At 40.2% G+C, this 22,417-nt stretch overlaps 1 protein-coding gene across 2 annotated transcripts in view; it reads left to right on the top strand.

Annotated features, from left to right (window-relative positions):
* Positions 1-11,575: 11,575 nt before the first annotated feature.
* Positions 11,576-22,417, top strand: part of SREK1 (splicing regulatory glutamic acid and lysine rich protein 1) — a 45,748-nt gene continuing 34,906 nt past the window's right edge. The window contains exons 1-2 of one of the 2 annotated variants that reach the window (XM_010336561.2): positions 11,576-11,871; positions 22,278-22,411. In XM_010336561.2, the coding sequence (XP_010334863.1) occupies positions 11,711-11,871; positions 22,278-22,411 (295 nt within the window). In that variant the 5' untranslated portion in view covers positions 11,576-11,710. The remainder of the gene's footprint in view (positions 11,872-22,277; positions 22,412-22,417) is intronic. The other variant, XM_003925785.4, reaches the window with a different exon arrangement.

The raw sequence follows: 22,417 nt of genomic DNA, 5'->3' as shown, positions 1-22,417 counted from the left end.
TGATAGGAAATGAAAGGGACAGGTCCACAGTTCTACAAATCTTAGTTTTTGGTTCTGGTTGGGATGAGTGGAAGACCCACTGACTAGCAAGAAATACAACAGGGATATATTCTGGCAATAAGAGAACCAAGAGAGACTCGACAAGCTCTCCACACCACACGTCTCTGGCTGATGTAGACTGTATGCATGTGCAAGGAGACCAGGCAGGGCCTAAAAAGAAGTAAGACCAAAGTCCCAGTCCAGTCTTCAAAACTGCCTGAATTTGAATGTACTAGTAAACTCGCATATGCACCCATTGCCAGGGGTTGGAAACCCTATTGGCTTTAGGAATTTTGGTACTTCCTCAGACTGCGCAGTAGCTGACTGCCAGGTTATGCAGAGGGACAACACCTAGGAAGCACATTAAAACACGAGAGAATTTTTTTTTTAAACCTAGTAGGGACATTAATGGCCACACACCACAGGGGAGACAGGTTCAGTTATGTGTCTACTGCCTCTCGGCTCCCAATTCACCCTTGAATGTCAGCTCTGTGAAAATGAATGAGTACTTTAAATACTTTTTCTTTGCCAAATGGCACAATGTCAAAATCTGTCAGTAGAGGGTGCAGGAGAATCATTGCAACAGGAAGGGATTTTCCTTCCTGGTTGTGGTGTCTTTCACTGGGCAGCTCCAGTAGAACGCATGGTTTCACCGGAACATAGCCCCTGTAGTGTACACGCTTGCCTCTCACCATGCTTCTGCAGCATGGACAGCTTCTCTAGTGCTAGGATACTGCACGGCATGTCATACACAGTTATAAAAGTCTTGGGCAACATTGTCAACCTGAGGGACAGTTGAAGAACACTCCCCTCAACGGCATAATACACGTTCTTTTCAAGTGCACACAAAACAGTCTTTAGAATAGAACATATGCTAGGCTATAAAACAAGTCTCAATGAATTTAAAAGAACTGAAATTATACGTAGTATGTTTTCTAACCAGCACAAATTATAAATCAATAACAAAAAGAAATTTGGATCTGTATCATAGGCTTCTGGTGAGACATCGACTTCTAAGAAGTTTTGCCCAAAACTGTGAGAAATAAAATAAGTATTTCTCACAGTGGTTAGAGGAAAAATATATACATTAAGTGACAATATCAGAAAACAAAAAGTCTCAATAATGTAAGTTTCTACCTTAAACTAGAAAGAAAAGAGCAAATTAAATCCAAAGCAAGCAGAACTAAAGAAATAATAAAGTCAGGCTGAGCACAGTGGCTCATGCCTGTAATCCCAGCACTTTGGGAGGCTGAAGCAGGTGGATCACCTGAGATCAGGAGTTCAAGACCAGCCTGGCCAACACTATATCTACCAAAAATACAAAAATTAGCCAGGTGTGGTGATGCATACCTGTAATCCCAGCTACTCAGGAGAGTGAGGTAGGAGAAATGCAAAGGTTGCAGTGAGCTGAGATCGTGCCACTGCACTCCAACCTGGGCAATAGAGCAAAACTCTGTCTCAAAAATAAATAAATTAATAAAATCAGAGTTAAAATCAATAAAATAGAAACCAAAAACAGAGAAAATCAGTGACATTAGAAGTTACTTATTGGAAAAGATCAACAAATTTGATAAATCTTTAGCTAGATCAACCAAAGAAAAAAGTAGGCACAAATTGCCAATATTGAGATTGAAAGAAGCTTTGGGAGGCCATGTGGGAAGATCATTGAAGCTAGGAGTTCATGACCAGCTTGGGCAGCATAGTGAGACCCTGTTTCTATAAACAATTAAAGTTAGCTGGGCATGGTGGAACACGCCTGTAGTCCCAGCTACTCAGGAGGCTGAGGTGGGAAGATGTCTAGAGCCCAGAAGTTCAAGGCTGCAGTGAGCTATGATTATGCCACTGTTCTCCAGCCTGGGTGACAACAAGAGCCTGTCTCAAAAAAATAAAAAAGAATGGAAAGAGGGAATATCATTACTGACATTACAGAAATTGAAATAATAATAATGTATTTTAAATCTTTTTGGCCAACAAAGTATAGATTACCTATAAATTAGATACTTGCAACATATAAAGATTACATATCATAATCATGTGGACTTTATCCTGGTAATATCACATAATCATGTTAGAACCGTAGATGCAGAAAAAGCATTTGAAAAATCCAGCATTAATTTATGATGAAAACTCTCAATAATCAAGGAATATAAGGGCATTTCCTTACCTGTTAAACTATGTCTTAGAAACAACAACAACAGCGAAACATAGAGCTAGCTTCATACTTGATGGTGAATCACTGATTGTTCTCCCCAAGGATCAGAAATAAGTATGTCTGTTCTTAACACTTCTATTCAACATTGTACTGAAGGTTCTAGCCAATGCGATGAGAAAAGAAAAAGGCTTACAAATTAGAAGGAAAGAAAGAAAACTGTTCCTGTTGATAGACCACGTGATCCCATGTGTAGAAAATCCAAAAGAATCAACAAAAACCTACCAGAACTAGTTTAGCAATGTCTCAGGACAAAAAGAGTAGAGTACCGCTATAAAAATACCGAAACATTCCCAGCACTCTGGGAGGCCGAGGCGGGTGGATCACAAAGTCAAGAGATCGAGACCATCCTGGCCAACATGGTAAAACCCCGTCTCTACTAAAAATACAAAAAATAGCCAGGCATGGTGGCACGTGCCTGTGGTCCCAGCTACTTGGGAGGCTGAGGCAAAAGAATCGCTTGAATCCAGGAGGCAGAGGTTGCAGGGAGCCAAGATTGCACCACTGCACTCCAGCCTGGCGATAGAGCAAGACTCCGTCTCAAAAAAAAAAAAAAAAAAAAAAAAAAACAAAAAAAACCCAAACATGCAGAAGCGACTTTGGAACTGGGTAACAGGCAGAGGTTGGAACAGTTTGGAGGGCTCAGAAGACAGAAAGATGTGGGAAAGTTTGGAATTTCCTAGAGACTTGTTGAATGGTTTTGACCAAAACGCTGATAGTGATGTGGACAATGAAGTCTGAGGTGATCTCAGATGAAGATGAGGAAGTTATTGGAAATTGAAGCAAAGATCACTCTTGCTATACTTTAGCAAAGAGACTGGCAGCATTTTGGTCAAAACCATTCAACAAGTCTCTAGGCAGTTCCAAACTTTCCCATACCTTCCTATCTTCTGCTGAGGCCTCCAAATTATTCCAGCCTCTGCCTGTTACCCAGTTCCAAAGTTGCTTCCACAGTTTTGGGTATCTTTATAGCAGTACTCCCCTCTCAGTGGTACCAATTTGCTGTATTAGTTCATTCTCACAGTGCTATAAAGAACTGCCTGAGATTGGGTAATTTACTTTTTTTAAAAAAAAGGGGTTAATTGACTCAGTTCTGCATGATTAGGGAGGCCTCAGGAGACTTACAATCATGGTGGAAGGGGAAGTAGGTGTCTTCACAAGGTGGCAGGAAAGAGTGTGTGCGAGAACGAGGAAGTGCCACGCTTTAAAACCATCAGCTATTGTGAGAACTCACTATCATGAAAACAGCATGTGGGAAACCACCTCCATGATCCAATTAGCTCCCACTTGGTCCCTCCCCTGACACATGGGGATTACAATTTGAGATGGGATTTGGGTGGGAACACAAAGCCAAACCATATCAAAGATCAATATACAAAAATAATTGTAGGTTTCTATGTACTAACAAACAGTCTAAAAATAAAATTAAAAAACAATTCCTTTCCCAATAGCATAAAAAAGAATACTTTTGGAATAAATTTAGCAAAGAAGTGCAAAACCAGTAGAATACAATGCTGAAAGAAGACTTAACTAAATAGACATTCTGTGTTCACAGACAGGAAGCCTCAGTATTGTCAAATGATAATTCTTCCTAAATTGACCTATGGATTCAATGCAATCCCTATCACAATCTTGGTAGGGTTTCTTAAGAAATGGATGAGCAGATCTAGAAAGTGAAAAGAAACTAGAATAGCTAAAACAATTGGAAAAGTAGAAAAAATCTGCATGGCTTATACTACCCAATTTTAAAACTAATAAAACTACAGTAAAACAGTGTATCAAAGAGTATCAGGAAATAAATCTTTCACCTTATGGTCAATTGAATTTTGACAAAGGTGCCAAATAATTTAATGGGGGAATGTATAGTCTTTTCAATGAATGGTGCTAGAACAACTTGATACTATAAGAAGGGAAAAAAATAGACCCATACACAAAATATAATTAAGGAGGGATCAAAGACTAAATATAAGAGCTAAAACGATACAATTTCTGGAAGAAAACACTGGATAAAATCTTTGTAACTGACCAGGCGCGGTGGCTCACGCTTGTAATTTCAGCACTTTGGGAGGCTGAGGTGGGCGGATCACAAGGTCAGGAAATCGAGACCATCCCAGTTAACACGGTGAAACCCTGTCTACTAAAAAATAAAAAAAAAAAATTAGCTGGGTGTGGTGGCACATGCCTGTAGTCCCAGCTACTCAGGAGGCTGAGGCAGGAGAATTGCTTGAACCCTGGAGGCAGAAGTTGCAGTGAGCCAAGATTGCACCACTGCACTCCAGCCTGGGCGACAGAGGGAGACTCCACCTCAAAAAAAAAAATCTTTGTGACCTTGGATTAAACAAATATTGGTTAGTTGTGACAGTAAAAACATAATACACAAAATAAAACATTGATAATTTGAACTTCATAAAAATAAAAACCTTTTACTCTTTAAAAGACATCATTTAAAAAATGAAAATACAAGTTACAGATTGGGCAGAAATATTTTCAAGTCATATGTCTAATAACAGATTTGCAACTAGAATTACAAAGAGCTCTTAAAACTGTATAATAAAAGATTAATGTCTCAATTTGAAAATGATAAAACATCTGAATATTTGAATAGACATTTAATCTGATAGGATGTATGAATGGCCAATAAGCACATGAAAAGTTGCTGAACACTATTAGCCATTAGGGAAATGCAAATGAAAACCACAATGAGATACTATGACATACCCACTAGCATGGCTATAATCAAAAAGGATGATAATACTAAGTGTTGGTAAGGATATGGAGCAAGTATAATGCTCACACATCACTTGTGAGAATGTAAAATGGTACAGGCTCGTTCAAAAACAGTTTGGCAGTTTCTTAAAAAATTAAACCTAGGCCAGGGGTGGTGCCATGTGTCTGTGGTCCCAGCTACTAGGGAGGCTAGGATGCGAGGGCCACTTGCTCCCGGGAGGTCAAGGCTGCAGTGAGCCATGATAGAGCCACTGCACTCTAGCCTGGGTGACAGAGGGAGACCCTGTCTCAAAAAAAAAAAAAAAAGTTAAACTTACCATATGACTCAGCAATTCCCCTCATAAATAACCACCCAAGAGAACTGAGACTTGTATGTGAATATTTGCAATGGTATAATTCATATAGCTCAAAACTGGAAACAATCCAAATGTCCATTAACTGATGAATAAAAAGCAACATGTTGAATATTCAGCAATGGATTGCTACTCAGCAACAAAACAATAAACTACTGATACACACACTCCAACATGAATGAACCTGAAAAACATGCTCAATGATAGAAGCCAGACACTAAAGACTATATATTGTGTAATTCCATTTACATATACTTTCCAGCAGAGGCAAATGTATAGATAGAGACAAAAAGCAGATCTGTGCTTGCAGAAGCTGGGTGTTACTGGAGCTGATTTACCTTATCAACAGCACACTTGAGGTGGTCTATGAATGTCTGCTGCTAAAATTTTAGAGCTTCCCCGGTCACCTCCCTTTCTAAGATTTCTGCAATTTTTCCTGTACATCTGTTAGATATCTTAGTCTTGTTATATATTTTGTTTTCTTTTATGTAGTCAAAGTCTGTTAAGGTTTCTAAACATGCCTTAGTCACATCCCAAATCAAGATTTGGTTGTGCAACTATTTCTTCCACCCCATGAAATACCTTTGCCATCATTGTGTATATTTTTTTCTCTTTAAGTCAGAGTCATTTCTTTTAGTAATAAAAAGTAATGTCAATGATAAGCTTCCAGAGCTAGCCCACTAGAGACATCATGAATTGAAAGTTCTAGATCTCTAAAGGCAAAGGTCACGTGGTTTAGCACAAAAGAAGACAAAGAGTTTCTCTGCATTTCTAGCAAAGTGCTAGTCCAAAACACACTACACATGTGCATGCACACACACACATGCACACTTATGTATGCACAGTTCTCACTCTTTCTGATTCTTTCTGGTATAACTAACCTATTTAGCTTTCTTTTAAAGAATATAATCAGCAGTCCTCTTTCAAAGATATGACTACTTACAGATCTTTCCTTACCTGAAATTAGTCCTAATTTATTCCCTATTATCAAAATTTTCTTTTGGATTCCATAGCTTCCATAAAGTAGATTGACAGCAGATCCCACCCATTCAAAAGCAAAACAAGACTAACAGTCATCAAAACCTCTTCTTGTAAGTACATTTCACATTTACCTTCCATACCTTCCCAGCTATCTAGCATCCTCTTCCTGTGCCTTTATTCCCCAGAACTGCTCTCTCCAAAGTCACCTCCTGCTTCTCAGTCTAGTAAGTACCTAATATCTGTAATGTATATCTTTCTCTTTTTTTTTTTTCTGTTACTTTATTTACTGGAGTTTAGTTTTTGGAATTTTTGGTTGCTGGTTGGCTCTTACGGACCTGAACCTTCTTGTGAGGAGCTCTTTCTTTTTTCCCCACAGAAACTTTGCCATTGCTGGTCCTATTAGGTTGTTTTTGAAGGTGTTGGGTTCAGCAAGCAGATGAAATCAAGAGGCCTGAAGATAAAGAAATAGCTGAAAATTGGAGCCATGAGAATGATTACAGAGTTTGGAAGCAGAACATGGCATGGAGGTTGGAATTTTTATTTTTTAATTTTTTATTATTTATTTATTTATTTTTAGTTTTTCTTTCTTTCTTTTTTTTTTTTGACACCCCCCCCCCCACCCACCCACCAGAGGTTGGAATTTTAAAGTTTATCTCAGAAGTCCATGGTAGAACAGTCACATTGGCCAGAGTGGCAGGGCTGGGATGGGCGCAGGGTTGGTAAGTTTCCCTGAGAGATTTATAGAGGTATACCGTTGCCTCTTCTTCACACATGTTCATGTCGCTTTTGTCTCAGAAGTCACAGTGTCTCTACAAATGGGCATATTTTTTTCCCTGATCTTGTCATCTTTGCAGAATTTGACACTTTTCACTATTCTTTCCCCCCCCGTTTCTCACTTTTTCCTTATTAAAACGTTTTCTTCCTGGCCAGGCATGGTGGCTTATGCCTGGAATTTCAGCACTTTGGGAGGCTGAGGTAGGAGGATCACTTGAGCCCAAGAGTTTGAAACCAGCTTGGGCAGCGTAGTGAGATCTCATCTCTATAAAACAACAACAACAACAACCCCCGCAAACCAAAAACTTTTTCTTTCCTTAAATTTTGTGACTATTCTCCCTCTCCGTTTTCTTTGTGGCTTGATTTTTTTTTTTTTTTTTTTTTTTTTTTGTGGCTGTTTGTTGTGTTTGTCTGTTTAATGTTCTTCACAGCACTTTTCCTGCTACAAATTTTCCTGGTGTGTCTGTATCTCCTCTCAATCTTAAGCAAGTGCTATATCTTATTTCTAGACATTTTTCCAAGTTTCATTTCAGAATGTTGTCCATAATGCATCTCAATATTTTCTGCTCTTTCCTCCCAACGCTGCTCTTCCTTCATATTTTTGGATCTAAAATTATAGCACTTTACTTAATCCCCCAAGACATAAATCTAAACTCCTCTATCTGCTTCATTATTAATAGTAGATTAAGTTCATTAAGTATACTGCTTTTACCACTTTCCAAACCAGTGGTTCTCAACATGGGGTTTGCAGATTACAAGGAGGAACTTACCTAGGCACTTGTTAGAAATTTAAAATTTCAGGCACCACTTCAGACTTACTGAACTCAGAACTCTGGAGATGGGGCCAGCAATCTGTCGTAACCTGCCCATGGGCTGATTCTGATAAGAACTGTTCAAAACTAGTTGTTAATCTGAGAGATCGATGGTTAGGCTTCAGGAGGACCAAAAAGCATCAGTAATGGTAGCTAAAACTGAGTGAATGTCCATAAATAGTTTTCCAAGTGGACAACTTTTATTTCTTTTCTCATCAAATGAGTTTGATGATTCTCAAAGTTGAGGCTGTTCCTTGCTTTCCATTACTACCACCTCTTCTTACCTTTGTTCAGGACATCAGTATAGCTTTTTCAGATTATTACAATAACCTAACCAGTTTCTTTGCCTCTAATCTGTACCCTTTCCATTGTATCTCCAGGTTGCAGGGACAGTCCTCACTTTTTTCCCCCTTTCCCTCCCTCCTTTCTTTCTTTTACGAGACAGTGTCTTACTCTGACACCGAGACTGGAGTGCAGTGGCACAATTACAACCCATTTTTACTGTAGCCTCAACCCCCAGGCTCAAGCAGTCCTCTCACCTCAGCCCAGCAATAATAGACTTTGAATATTCTGGAAATATCAGGGAAAAATCTGATCTCATAAAGATAAGAAGTTAGAAAAGGGAAAACTATTTTATAGCCTTTCCAGGTAGTTCTAGATATTGTTCTTTGATACTGTACTAAACTTACATGTGGTAGTTTCTTAGCCTGCATTACAACGTGGACTGATCTGAAACCACATTAGTTAAGCACTGAAATCCATCAGCCTTCCCAGTAGCTGGAAGTGCAGGCAAGCACCACCACACCTGGCTAATTTTTTGTTGTTATTGTTTGTTTGGTAGAGATGGGTTCTCTCCATGTTGCCCAGGCTGGTCTCAAACTCCTGGGCTCAAGTAATCCTTCTGCTCCAGTCTTCCAAAGTCCTCGGATTGCAGGGGTATGCCACTGCCCACGGCCAGTCATTTTAGAACATGAATCTGATTGTGGTCACTCTTCAGCTCCAAGGTCTTCAGTGGCTCCCAGCTTATGATAAAGTAACCTCTACCATGACAAATAATACACTTATTTTTGCATGGGTATTAATGCAAAAATAAAGGCTTATTCCTTTGCATGTATCTCTAGTCATTCCCAGCCCAGAAACATTAGACTTTGAATCTTCTGGACCTCCCTTGAGCTCTCTTTCAACTCCTTGCCTTTGTGTATCCTACCTGCTCAGTCTGGAATGCCCTGTACTGCTCCTCCTTCCCTCCTTGCCTGGCTAATTCCTGTTTGTTCAATATTTAGCTCAAGCAATACTTCTTCTGGGAAGTCTTCCATTAGAACTAAGTTTTAGAGGCCCTCCTGTGTGCTCTGAATTCCCCCACGCTTATCCCTATGGTAATAATAGTTCTCAAACATTTTGGTCTTAGGATCCCTTTACACTTTTTTTTTTTGAGACGGAGTCCCACTCTGTCACTAGGCTGGAATGCAGTGGCCCAATCTCAGCTCACTGTAACCTCCACCTCCTGGGTTCAAGCAATTCTCCTGCCTCAGCTCCTGAGTAGCTGGGATTAAAGGCAAGCGCCACCATGCTCAGCTAATTTTTGTATTTTTAGTAGAGACGGGGTTTCACCATGTTGGCCAGGATGGTCTCGATCTCTTGACCTTGTGATCCACCTGCCTCAGCTTCCCAAAGGGCTGGGATTACAGGCATGAGACACTGAGCCCAGCCCCTTTACACTGACTTTAAAATGCTTTTATTTCTATCTATGTTCGAAATTAAACCAAAGAAATTTGATATTTTGAAATTCATTTAAAAATAATTATAAGCCCATTATGTTAATATAAATGATGGATTTTTTTTCCTTAGAAACAGACTGAAGGCAAAAGTGATGCATTTTTATGATAAAATATTTTCCAAAAAAATTGATGAGAAGAGTGGCATTATTTTACATTTTTAAAACCTCTTTGATGTCTGTCTTAATAAAAGACAGCTGGATTATCCCGGGGTACATGTGAAGGTTTGTTACATAGGTACATCTGTGTCATGGGGGTTTGTTGTACAGATTATCATCATCCAGGTATTAAGCCCAGTACTCAGTAATTTGTTCTGCTCTTCTCCCTCCTCCCACCCTCCACCCTGAAGTAGACCTCAGTGTCTGCTGTTTCTTTCTTTGTGATCATGAGTTTTCTGTGTATTCAATCTGTTGTATGTTTTGGTTGAACGACATGGGGGAAATCTGATCTCATAAAGGTAAGGAGTTGGAAAAAGGAAAACTATATTATAGCTTTCCCAGATAGTTCTAGATGTTATTCTTTGATACTGTACCAAACTTACATATGGTAGTTTCTTAGCCTGCCTTGTAATGTAGACTGAATCCGAAACCTCATTAATTACCACTGAAATCCATCAGTCTATTTTGCATGTGTAAGAAGCTTTTTGCCTTTGTAATGAAACCCACTGGCCATTTAAAAATAGGTGTCTACTAAGTTGTAGAGATCACAAAAATGTTGACAGATTTCATTATATAATGCCAAAAATAAATTGTTAATATCAGGTTTCTTTTAGTAGAAAAGTCTTTAAGTACTGGAAAGCTGTCAAGCTCAAGTTGGTGGATAGAAGTGTAACAAAATTTTGTATTTTTCAGTGAAAATTCCAACAATTACACTAGTGCTTTTTACAGAGACAACCATATCATTTGGGCATGTAGTGGCAGTGGTTTCCATTCTTTCACACATATGCTTTAAAAGACGTGTATGCCAGGGTGGATTTGAAAAAAATAATATAATTTTTAGTCCTTTGTGAAGGACATTTTTAAAGTGAAACCAGCCTATTCTGAAACCTTATATGTTGTATGTGAGTGGAGGTGAAGAATACAAAATGCAGCTACCAGTACGGACTGGCGCTACTGCCTTGATTGCTGCTAAGGTGTCAGCAGTTTAATCTTACACCAGTGCAAATGTCAACACAGTGAAAAAGGTCAACGAACTCAATATTATTATGAAAAGCATTTTGTCGTTGCCAACCTACTGACAAGGTCTGGGTACCCTTAGGGATCTGCGGAGGGCATTTTGGGAGCAGCTGCCCTGGCCTGTTGCTACTGGCCTTTCATTAGATTGCAAGTTCTATGTGGACCGTTTGTAACTGTCTGTTATGTGCCCTTGCCTAATACTGCCTGGGCCACAGCGCTCAAAAAAACACCAACACCTGTGGCACGAGGGAATAAATACAGGTGATCAACGACTGCACAGCCTTCGTCTTGCTGCCTCTTCATTCAATCGGAACCTACACATTTTGTAAAATTGTCTGTTTTTTCACACTTAGGACGCCTGCCAATTAAAAAAAAATAGTTGGAGTTGGGGTGGTGCCTGTATCTGATAAAGATGCCCTATAGTTCGGTCAAGTGTTTTTCCGTGTTGCCCAAGAGTCATTCTTCCTTTACAGCCCCGCACCAGCAAGCCAGGCCGCTTGGTTTGCCAGTCCGAGACAGGAAGGAACCCGGGAGATAGGAGCACAAGACTCGCATCGGCTTTGGGGGAAAACAAAAACACCGATAAAAATCTAGGCGGAGAAAAGAGCAGCAGCAATCGCCCCGGGGACCCGGGAGCCCGAGGCCGCAGCCGCGCGAGACCGGCCGGGTTGCCGGGGCGACGCTTCCGGCTGGCGCGCGCAGCCCCGGGAGCAGGGGAGTTGTGAAATGGGCGGCTAGACCTGCCCGGCGCTGTGAATTCGCCAACGGGAGCGCGCTCGCGCCCGCGCGTTCTCCGCTTTCCCGGCTCCGTCGCTGACGCGTCGTAGACGTTGGGGAGCGGGAAGACAGCGGCAGCGGGATCGGGATGAACACCGGCGCCGGCTTCGGTTTGGGCTTAGGCTTCGGCCTCACCCCCACGTCGGTAATTCAGGTGACGAATCTGTCATCGGCGGTGACCAGCGAGCAGATGCGGACGCTCTTTTCCTTCCTAGGAGAAATCGAGGAGCTGCGGCTCTACCCCCCGGAGTAAGTGCTGGAGCTCGGCTGGGGGAGGGGCGCGGGCGCCATAGAGACCTCGGGAGCTGAGGCGTGGGGGAGAGCGCGGACGCGGGCGCGCGGTGCCTGTCACGTGATCGCCCGGGCTTACCTTGGTGCCCATATTTGATTAGGGCACCGGGGCTTCGCCGTCCTGCTTGCCTTATTAGTCGGATTTGTGGGGTTAACTACTGCACGGAGCCCTTACCAAGGATTTAGAGTGGTGCCCTTTCCGTTCCTACGGGACTTGTGGTCGCTACCGGGTTTTCAAATTCCGTGCCCCCTCCGTCTTATTTTACCCCTGAACTTAAGATGGCCGCAGGTGGGCCCGGAACAGCCCTCATGGCAATCGCCTCACAGCGTTTTTTCACTCTTGAAAATCGCGGAGGCCGCGCCTGAGCCACTGTCCAGTTCTTAAGGCCTTGGTGTCAGGCCGTTTTGCCGACGAGAAAGCCTGCTGCTGATGACAAAATGGAACTGGGGCTGTGTTTGTTCCCCAGGACGGTCGCACAAACTTGGTTTATCTAACCGAGCCCATCCATGTTCCCAAAGATCATGTCTGTTCGCCCTTTTGGCAACAGATTAAATTTTCCTCCTGAAAGGTCACACTGTCCCAAACCTTTCAGAAAAAGTGTGAGTCGGTGCAGGATTATTCCTTGCCGTGTGCTTTTGTTGAAGTCCTGATCTTGGCTGGCATTCACAGCTCGCAGCCACTTCCCAGATAGTGTGTTTTGGAATGGTGAAATTTCCCTCGTACGGTATTACCTATTGAGAAAACTCGCAAGGGGTTTGCAGGTTGTTCACATTCTTGCACGGGTAAACCTTTTTTTAAAAAAATAGTAGATCTTACAGTATCAAGATCCTCCGTTTTTTGTTATTTTAAAATCCTTTGAGGGAAAGGGTAGTTGTTGCCCAAGATTTCTTTCTTTTTTAAAAAAATTTTGATCTATTTCGTAGCGATGCATTTAGACCTAGTTTTCTATCTGTAAGTTACAGCAGTGCTACAGCATAGCTATGTAAAAGTTGTGTGTGAATATTTAAAATTTACTAAGTTTTTTTTTTTTTTTTTTTGGTCTGCTTTTTGTTTTGGAATATTTCGTGCATACAGAAAAGTTGAAAGAGAAGAACATTGAACACCCATGTTCCCTTCACAAGCATTTGTCTATTTTTGGCTACAGTTGATTATTAACATTTCCCCAGTTACACTAATAATGTTTTTTTGTCTTTTGATTTAGTATATAATTAGACTCCGTTGAATACTCCAAGTAATGCATGTATTAATAGTTATCTCCTTTAATCTAGAACAGTACACTGTCACCTTTTAAATATTTTAAAGTCTTTCTTGACATTGACATTTTGTTTGTAGTTCATTTTGTCTTGTAGAATGACCCATAATCTGAGTTTATATAGATGAGATACATGGAGATAAATGCGTATATCTATTTATGTATATCTTTATATCTTCATGACGAGATTCGGGTATACATTTTTGGCGAGAATACTGCATAAGTGCACACACATACATTTTGATTGATTAACCATTGGCATTATGCTTTTATTTTAACTTTTTGGAAATGCTTTCAGCCATCTCAAAGTTCTCAGAACATTTCTTTAATTAATAATTAAGAAGTATTTGGGGGAGTGCCGTATCCTGCAAGCATTGGAATCAATAAAATACTTTGTACATGAACCTTTGTAAATCTTGCTTTCAAGGCTGTGGTAATAAGGAATCTCATAGGTAGAAGAAATATATTACAGATTTTTTTTTTTTTTGAGACGGAGTCTTGCTTTGTCACCCAGGCTGGAGTGCAGTGGCGCTATCTCGGCTCACTGCGGCCTCTGCTTCCCGGCTTCAAGGGATCTCCTGTCTCAGCCTCCTAAATAGTTGGGATTACAGGTGCGCACCACAACACCCAGCTAATTTTTTTTTTTTTTTTGAGACGGAGTCTTGCTCTGTTGCCAGGCTGGAGTGCAGTGGCAGAGTCTTGGCTCACTGCAACCTTCGCCTCCTGGATTCAAGCAATTCTTCCGCCTCAGTCTCTGGAGTAGCAGGGATTACAGGCACGTGCCACCATGCCCAGCTAATTTTTGTATTTTTAGTAGAGACGAGGTTTCACCATGTTGGCCAGGATGGTCTCGATCTTTTGACCTCGTGATCCGCCCGCCTCAGCCTCCCAAAGTGCTGGGATTACAGGCATGAGCCACCGCTCCCGGCCTGCCCGGCTAATTTTTATATTTTTAGTATAGACAGGGTTTCACTATGTTGACCAGGCTGGTCTCAAACGGTTGACCTCGTGATCCGCCTGCCTCGGCCTCCCAGAGTGCTGCGCTGGGATTACAGGTGTGAATCACCGCGCCCAGCCCCGGAATGTTCATTACCAACGTAATATCATTTATTTGATTGAAACTTGGGTTTGGAGCCGGGCGTGGTGGCTCAAGCCTGTAATCCCAGCACTTTGGGAGGCCGAGGCGGGTGGATCACGAGGTCAAGAGATCGAGACCATCCTGGTCAACATGGTGAAACCCCGTCTCTACTAAAAGTGCATAAAATTAGCTGGGCATGGTGGCGCGTGCCTGTAATCCCAGCTACTCAGGAGGCTGAGACAGGAGAATTGCCTGAACCCAGGAGACGGAGGTTGCGGTGAGCCGAGATCGCGCCATTGCACTCCAGCCTGGGTAACAAGGGCGAAACTCCGTCTCAGGAAAAAAAAAAAAAAAAGAAACTTGGGTTTGGGTGACAACACCTGGCCAGTTATTAACTGACATAATGGGGTGCCTTTTTGAAATCAGGTATTATTACTTGGAGTTTAAAAGTCAAAGAGAATAAAGGGTTCTGAAACATATGGAAGAGTAAGATAGTTTGCTTAAACTAACACATTAAGCAAAATTGTTGCACAAATTTAACATATATAGGCCAGGCAAAATCCTTAGTTTTTCCCTCACTGCAATACTAGGTTCCTCATTCTTGTTTTGTAGCAATATTGACATGCTTTATTCACAAGTTTTCTGCTTCATGATGAAGCTGTCATTGCCTGGTCTTTAAATTAAAAGATGTGTTTGCAAATTTGGGCCGAAATGGATAAATATACAATAGTGGTAGTTGTATTGAAAATACATTGTTTTGCAGTGTCACATGAATTATTTTATGACATCTTTGGAAGCTGAGTAGAAAGTTAATCGTTTTAAAATTGGAAATAATATTTCTTCAATAGAATGTGAAAGTAGTTTCTCATTAAAATTCTATGATTGAGCCAGGTGTAGTGGTATGCACCTATAGTCCCAGCTACTCAGGAGGCAGAGGTGGGAGAATAGCTTGAGCCCAGAAGTTTGATTGTAACCTAAGTAAAAAGTGAGACCCCTATCTCTCTTAAAAAAAAAAAAAAAAAAAAAAGACTTCCATTGCTAATAGGAAAATTCAGATTTTAAATTTAATTCTTTTGGCATGATGAAGTGGTTTTCATCTTTATTTTTTAAACATTAAGAATTTTTTAAGGTTAAGGAATTCTTGTGGACATTCACTGTAAGCATTAAGAATTCTTATTTGTAATTTGGCATCCTTTTTTTTTGTGCTGCCAGTTGATAAATATGTAGAATTACTATTCACTTTTTGTACAATAAATTAATCTCATAGCTTGTGAAAACATTCTTACACAAGTAAGAAATCCTTGTTGTTTTTTCGGTAAATTTCTCATTGAGGTTTAATATACCTACAGAAAAATGCACAGATCATAAGCGAAGGTTGGTGAATCTTTACAAAGTAAACATACCTCTGTAACCAGCACACAGATCAGGATTATCTGCACCCTATAAGCTCCCCATGTCCCCCTAGTAACTAAACCCTGAAATTGGTAGACCTATCCTGATTTGTAACAATAGACATTTTTCCTGTGTTGAGTTTTTTGGTTTCCTGATTTCCTTCACTTCTCTGGTCTTCAAAAGTTCTAAGAGAGAATGGAAAAATGTGTCAACTACTTATTTAAGTTTTTTTTAGTTAAAAATTAGCATAACCACTGTAGCCATTTTACAGAAAATAGAGAAAAGGAAACAGCACTTGTGATTCTACCTGTCAAAGCTTTTCTCCATTTCTGTGTATTTCCCTGCAGTCATTTTCACATGCATTTATTGTAATAGCGTAATCAAAGGAATCACAGACTGTGATTTTAAACTTTTCACTTACTGTAATTTGTCATGAGCATTTTCTATATTGCTGTTTTATTCATAGTGATATTTAAAGATTAGTAATTTCTTAGTGTATTGTGTTTTTGAAATTCTATTATTGGATATTTTGATTGCTTTTCTTTGTATTACAAATTAGTGGGTTTTAGCTAGAAACATTGGGAGGTGTATATTTTTGATTGTCATCAATGATTGGAAGGCCTGTTGGCCTTTATTGAGTAAATGTTAGCAAGTCATAAGAAAGTCTTAAACAGGAGGAATTGCGCTAGCCATAAGGCCACTGAAGCCTAGTGGAGAAACCCTGTTATATTATTAACAGTGAAGAAACTCTGTTATATTATAAGCCCTGTGCATTATTATGCATCAAATAATATTTTTGTACATGATACTGTATGATTTGCTCATATTTTGGCTTGTATCTTTTTTGATAGGTCCTCTAAAGGATGTATATTAATGTACTAATAAAATATTGGACACATTATGACCTCATTGGTTTTTTAAAATATTGTATCATTATGTTTAATAAAAGACAAAATAACCAGTTAGGGCCAATAAATTTAATTGATGCCCAGAGAGCTGGTTCTTTGGTTTCTGCATTTACTACCCAGTGAGAAGTTTTAATTTTTTTAAAATCGATTTTTGTATTTTAAAAAAACCAAAACTTGCCGGGCGTGGTGGCTCAAGCCTGTAATCCCAGCACTTTGGGAGGCCGAGGCGGGTGGATCATGAGGTCAAGAGATCGAGACCATCCTGGTCAACATAGTGAAACCCTGTCTCTACTAAAAATACAAAAAATTAGCTGGGCATGGTGGCGCATGCCTGTAATCCCAGCTACTCAGGAGGCTGAGGCAGGAGAATTGCCTGAGCCCAGGAGGCGGAGGTTGCGGTGAGTCGAGATTGCGCCATTGCACTCCAGCCTGGGTAACAAGAGCAAAACTCCGTCTCAAAAAAACAAACAAACAAAAAAACTTAAGTCAACAAATAAGGTCAAACTAAAATCTGCTAAATTTGGGTACTGCTACTTTCTTTTTTTAAATTGATTTTTTAAATTTTATTTTTTTATTTTAGTAGAGATGGGCATTCACCGTGTTGCATAGTCCGGACTTAAACTCCGGGGCTTAAGCAGTCTGCCTACCTTGACCTCCCAAAGTGCTGGGATGACAGATGGGTGAGCCGCTGTACCAGCCTGCCAGTTTCTGTAGATGCATACATTAAGACCAAATGGAATATATCATCCCTTTTTATCTTTTCCCCCCCGAAGGTCTTGCTCTGTTGCCCAGGCTGGTCTTGAACTCCTGGGCACAAGCAAGTACACATTTGTTTGCTGAGCTATCTGTATGTTGGCCTGCCACTCCAATAATTTTAGTTTATAATGGTCAAAATAAAATAGTGTTACCTATCCTGAAAATTTCAAGTATTTGCATTTGTATGAAGTAAATGTAAGTTGATACTTATTTTAAGGAAGGTAATTAGTAATGCAGAGTAAGAAAATTGGCCAGGCACAGTGGCTCACACCTGTAATCCCAGCAGTCTGGGAGGGCGAGGCGGGTGGATCACGAGGTCAGGGGTTCAAGACCAGTCTGGCCAACATAGTGAAACTGTCTCTATTAAAAATCCAAAAAATTGCCGGGCACGGTGGCTCAAGCCTGTAATCCCAGCACTTTGGGAGGCCGAGGCGGGTGGATCACGAGTTCGAGAGATCGAGACCATCCTGGTCAACATGGTGAAACCCCGTCTCTACTAAAAGTGCAAAAAATTAGCTGGGCATGGTGGCACGTGCCTGTAATCCCAGCTACTCAGGAGGCTGAGGCAGGAGAATTGCCTGAGCCCAGGAGGCGGAGGTTGTGGTGAGCCGAGATCGCGCCATTGCACTCCAGCCTGGGTAACAAGGGCGAAACTCCGTCCCAAAAAAAAAAAAAAAAAAAAAAAAAAAATCCAAAAAATTAGCTGGGTGTGGTGGTGTACACCTGTAATCCCAGCTGCTTGGGAGGCTGAGGCAGGAGAATTGCATGAACCCAGGAGGCAGAGGTTGCAGTGAGTCGAGATCGTGACATTGTGCTCCAGCCTGGGTGGCAGTGTGAGGCTCTGTCTCAAAAAAGAAAATTGCTTAAATCAATGGAGTGGCCATACCTAGTATCCATACTTCTATGATAATGCTTTTCAGAACAGACCAACATTTTTTAAACCAGTTCCCAGGCTTCTGAAATCTTGGTGGCATGTCTTCACATGTGGTTGCGTGACAAACCAGACTCAAAATTCCTATTCCTGTGGATATTTTAAATTGGAAATGAAGTAGATTTCAGCTAGTGGTATTTGGAAATGTGGTTTTAGTTTTCACTGGTGATTACTTAGGTTTACATTCTTTCACAAATGCATCTGTCAATTTTGGAAATGTTGCTTCAGCGTATCTGTCAGGCTCTTGAAGATTTCAGAGGCAAAAGAGTTATTCCTGTTGCAATTGCTAGGGCTTTAGTAGGTTATTATAATCACAGTTTGTTTTTGGTTACCACGACAAAAACAGTGTTACCCAGTGTAGCTCAAGAAGAGACATTAATATTAAAAAGAAAGATTTCACTACATTGAAAAATAAAGATGGTAGTACAACCAGGCCTCATGGGAACTAGGACTGGGAACCGCAAGGATATCAGCAATCAAGGTGACTATCTGCTTCTTTCTCTCCAGTATTTATTATCAGTTCAGTTTGTTTCTGTCTACTTTCTTTGTATATCTATTCTGTAGTCATTATCTGGCTTACAGGTTACTGTAAGTCATCTTCCAGTCCAAGAGAGAGAACCTGATTGATTGTTCTAGCCCATTTGGTTAAGCCTGACTTCCCAAATTATAGGTTGCTGGACAGCCAGGGAAATGGGCCCTTGAGACTGGTGACTAATCAGTTGTGGCTAGGGAAGCTTACAGGATCTGTTGAGGGTTTCACATAAGGAAACCGTGATAAAGGCCTGTGCTGAAGCAATATAGAATGTCTTGGTAGCACATGTAGGAGGGTGTTCCTAACACTGTGGTATCATAAGATGGTTTACCAGAAGACTTGGAAATTTGAGCCTTGAAGAAAAGTGGAATTAGTATTCAAAATGGGAGTTAGAGAGGACATCGTAACCAAATGCAATAGCATATATGAAGACCCAGATGTTCGTGACGTGTTGTGGGAACCACAGGTAAAATTTTTGGGTACATCTACGTGATGAGGCAAGAACAGAATAGTACTTTAAAGGAAATTTAGTATGTAGAATGATACATGAGATTTAGCGTTAAGAAAGATCACTGTGGAAGCTTTTGTGGAAGACCGTTAATAAGGATTTGAGGTTGGGTGCTGTCTGACTTGTTAAGAGCTGTTTAGTAATCCACATGAGAAACAATGAGGGCCTGAATTAAGGCATTGATACGAGAATGATGAAAAACTTAACGTGGCAAATACTTAGAAGATACTCTAAGCAGGATTTATTGATTAATTGGATGAGGAGGACAGAAAGGTCGAGGGTAATTTATCAGTGACAATAAGAGTTTTGGCAACAACTTCAAATCTTTGCAGTTTGACAGTTTTTTTTTTTTCTTTTTTTGAGACAGAGTCTCACTCTGTTGCCCAGGCTGGAGTGCAGTGGTGTGATCTCTGCTCACTGTAACCTCTGCCTCGCAGTTTCAAGTGATTATTGTGCCTCAGCCTCTCAAGTAGCTGGGATTACAGGCGTGTGCCACCATACCTGGCTGATTTTTGTATGTTTAGTAGAGATGGGGTTTCACTGCGTTGGCCAGGCTGGTCTCGAACTCCTGATATCAGGTGATCCACCTGCTTCTACCTCCCATAGTTCTGGGATTACAGGCATGAGCCACCGTGGCTGGCTGATGAAATATTATTTTTTAGACTAAATTCCTGAGGGTGGGAACTTTACTCATTGCGGTTATTCACTCTGGAATGAAGCTGATGAGTTAGCCAACCGTCTTTTGAATGTTGCCAGTCATTGTGGCAGAGGAAAAGAGCCAAACAGTGGTCCCTAAAGCTTCTTCAGAATAGTGACACAAGTCAGTTCTGCTCATAATTGACCAAAGCAGGTTACATGGCCACACCTTACTTAAAGGAACAGAAAAATGGAATTTTACTGTGTACCTAGAAAGAGCTTTGGAAGTAGTTCGTGGGCAACGCTTAAGACGGTCACACTAGTGATTTCAGTCTTCAGGCTTGGGTAATATGATGGTATTTTTTTTTTTTTTTTTGAGATCGAGTTTCGCTCTTGTTACCCAGGCTGGAGTGCAATGGTGCGATCTCGGCTCGCCGCAACCTCCGCCTCCTGGGTTCGGGCAATTCTCCTGCCTCAGCCTCCTGAGTAGCTCGGATTACAGGCATGCGCCACCATGCCCAGCTAATTTTTTTTTTTTTTTTTTTGTATTTTTAGTAGAGACGGGGTTTCACCATGTTGACCAGGATGGTCTCGATCTCTTGACCTCGTGAACCACCCGCCTCAGCCCCCCAAAGTGCTGGGATTACAGGCTTGAGCCACCGCGCCTGGCCGATATGACGGTATTTTTTACTGAGATATGGAATATAGGGGACAAGAGGGCAAGCCTGGTAAGGAAGGAGGATGATGAAATGTGTTTTGGACTTATTTAGTGACCATCAAGCTGTAATATTCCAGCAGGCACTTGGATCTGGGAGTCTAGAGCTCACAAGAGGCCTGAATTGGCGATTTGGTCATGTAAAGGTGGTGAGTTAAGTCTGGTTGTGCATATGTTTACCTCAGTGTCAGTATACAAAAGTGGTTTGACTTAGGTGTTGGGTTGTGTACGGAAGGGTTTTTGGTGAGGGCTGGTGTGAATCCTGAATGGGATGACCTTAGGCAAAAGCGAGTTGGATGCTAAGAGGTACTTTTTTTTTTTTCAACTTTAATTAACCTTACTAATTGTGTTAATAATGTAAGTAGTTTCAAGTTCTAAATGCAGGTACATTTTATCACAGTGTTTGGTTAATAGCATAAATATATACATTTAACCATTATTAATGTGATTATTCTACATTGTTTAAAGATGGATTTTGTTCCTGAACGTGAAGAATTACAGAGAAATCTGGACTTTTTATTTTTAAAAACAACTGTTTGTAGAACTGCTAATTTAATAATAATAAATCATAATGGTTTAAAGATTCTTTATTAGTTGAATGATTACGGTTGCATGAAGTTTGGAATTAGGTGACTAGCCATTTACTAGTTCTGAAATTGTAATCAATTTTCTTTTCTGTTTTGTGAATGAAAGTATGTTACCATTAAGTCATATATTTTTCAAGTAATCTGTTTTTTTCAGTGTGAAAAATCCTAAATGTTTTAAATAGATTTTAACAAAAAAATCTATGTTATAGATTACATATATACAGTTTGGGTCTTTTTTTTTTCATGCTAAAGACAATTACAGATTTTAATGAAAAGTAATTAAGGATAGGCTGACAAAATGGTTATTCATGAGGATAGTATATTTTCGAATCTATCAGGATGTATTCGTGATAGGAAAAATTTCTTTGATTTGTGTTATGTCTGGTTCATTTTTACTACAGGCCTGCCTGGATTGAACTGAATCAAGTAGGACCAGTTAGAGTCTATGCTGTTGTGCCTATAAAGTATATAAGATTTTGTTTGTAAAACTTTTTGTCTGGAAAATTGTATCACTATCTTGAAGCGTTCTGGTGTATGCAAAAGACCTTAATTTAAATTCCCTATTACCTGATTGTTTCTAAGACTGTTGTGAAGTTTTTTTTAGTGATGTAAACACTTGGGAATCACATTTAGGAAGAATAGGAATGATGATAAAATTTGTAATCTTGAGGCTTGGGAATAACATTTAGGAAGAGTTGGAATGATGATAAAATTTGAAATCTTGAGGATTGGAGCTTTTATAAATGGATTTTTGCCTACATTTGATATTTTTGGGTTAAATTAGCTTTTTTTTTTTTTTAACATTTCACTTGGATTAAGGATTGATTTGAGTTCCAAGTTTGACAAGTAAGGCAGTAGGTCTACATAGATTGCCTTCTGTCTTGGCAGACAAATCACCATTAATTGAGTAAATTTCACTATTTTATGCGTTAATGATTCTTAACAACAAAAAATTTTAAAGTCTTAACTTTGTAAGATTATGTAAAGATGAAGAAAGAAATTTTAGGTGAAAATGATAAGACCAAGCAAATGTTTATTAGTCCAATTGTTTTTCTTTTTATCTTGCAGCAACGCACCTCTTGCTTTTTCCTCCAAAGTATGTTATGTTAAGTTTCGTGATCCATCAAGTGTTGGCGTGGCCCAGCATCTAACTAACACGGTTTTTATTGACAGAGCTCTGATAGTTGTTCCTTGTGCAGAAGGTTGGT

Source organism: Saimiri boliviensis, chromosome 1 (genome assembly GCF_048565385.1).
Source record: "Saimiri boliviensis isolate mSaiBol1 chromosome 1, mSaiBol1.pri, whole genome shotgun sequence".
Lineage (NCBI taxonomy): Eukaryota > Metazoa > Chordata > Mammalia > Primates > Cebidae > Saimiri > Saimiri boliviensis.
This window is presented reverse-complemented; position numbering and strand designations above follow the sequence as displayed.